Here is an 831-nt window from a genome sequence, read left to right on the forward strand (position 1 = left end):
ATGGCGGTTGTCTGGGTGATGGTCCAGTGGGGCGTCTTGTTGGTCCATGGGGGCTGTGGGCCGAGCTGCTCCTTCTGCGGGGTGTGGATTGGTCTCTGTTGAGAGCGACGTCTTTCAGTGTCCGGGCGAAGATGGGGACTGTGTGTTTTAACAGATGGACATGGTCGTAGAGGCAGTTGATATCCAGGGTGGGATGGTGGGCCAGGTGGACGTTGGGCCTCAGGACACAGTCTCTGGACATACTGCTGTTGATCCTGTGGATGGTGTCAGGGTGGAAGTCTTTCCTTGGCAGCAGGGTTGACATGACCACTCTGCTGTTGGGGAAGGTGGTGGAAGCTTTCTCTATCACTCTTCTGAGTGACTCTGACACTCTCCTGCTGGCTCCTCAGGTCGTTGGAGCCAGTGTGGATGATAATGAGGCTTGGGGACCCCAGCTGCTCCTCTGACAGCAGGTCCATGACATGTTGGGTGTTTGGACACCCAATTTTAGCCACTTTGTGGGTGGGGAAAAGTTTTTTTTCATTTAAGAATTTGCCATTGGAAACAATTAGGATGGCAATTTCTGGCTTCTCACTTTGCTGTGCTGGTCTGGAGGGATGAGTGGTAGTGTTGACCTGTCGGCTGGTGCTGGTGTTGATCTCTGGGTTGGTGCTGGTGTTGATCTGTGTGATGGGGGGAGAGCTGGGTGTGGTGTTGGTTTGTGGACTACAGGTGGAGCTGGGAGTAGAGGGAGGCTGTTGAGTTGGCGGGTCCTGGTTGCTTTCAGTGGGTCTCACAGGATCCTGGTTGTGGTCTGGGTTTGAGTCCAACTGCTCTTTCAGGGCCTGTATA

The 831-nt window shown here is 54.0% G+C and overlaps 1 protein-coding gene across 1 annotated transcript in view; it reads left to right on the top strand.

Moving 5' to 3' along the window:
- Positions 1-302: 302 nt before the first annotated feature.
- Positions 303-831, top strand: part of LOC126387445 (cell surface glycoprotein 1-like) — a 12,764-nt gene continuing 12,235 nt past the window's right edge. The window contains exon 1 of the mRNA XM_050039964.1: positions 303-402. Within this exon, the coding sequence (XP_049895921.1) occupies positions 303-402 (100 nt within the window). The remainder of the gene's footprint in view (positions 403-831) is intronic.

This window comes from Epinephelus moara, unplaced genomic scaffold (assembly GCF_006386435.1).
Source record: "Epinephelus moara isolate mb unplaced genomic scaffold, YSFRI_EMoa_1.0 scaffold4383, whole genome shotgun sequence".
In the NCBI taxonomy this organism is placed as follows: domain Eukaryota; kingdom Metazoa; phylum Chordata; class Actinopteri; order Perciformes; family Serranidae; genus Epinephelus; species Epinephelus moara.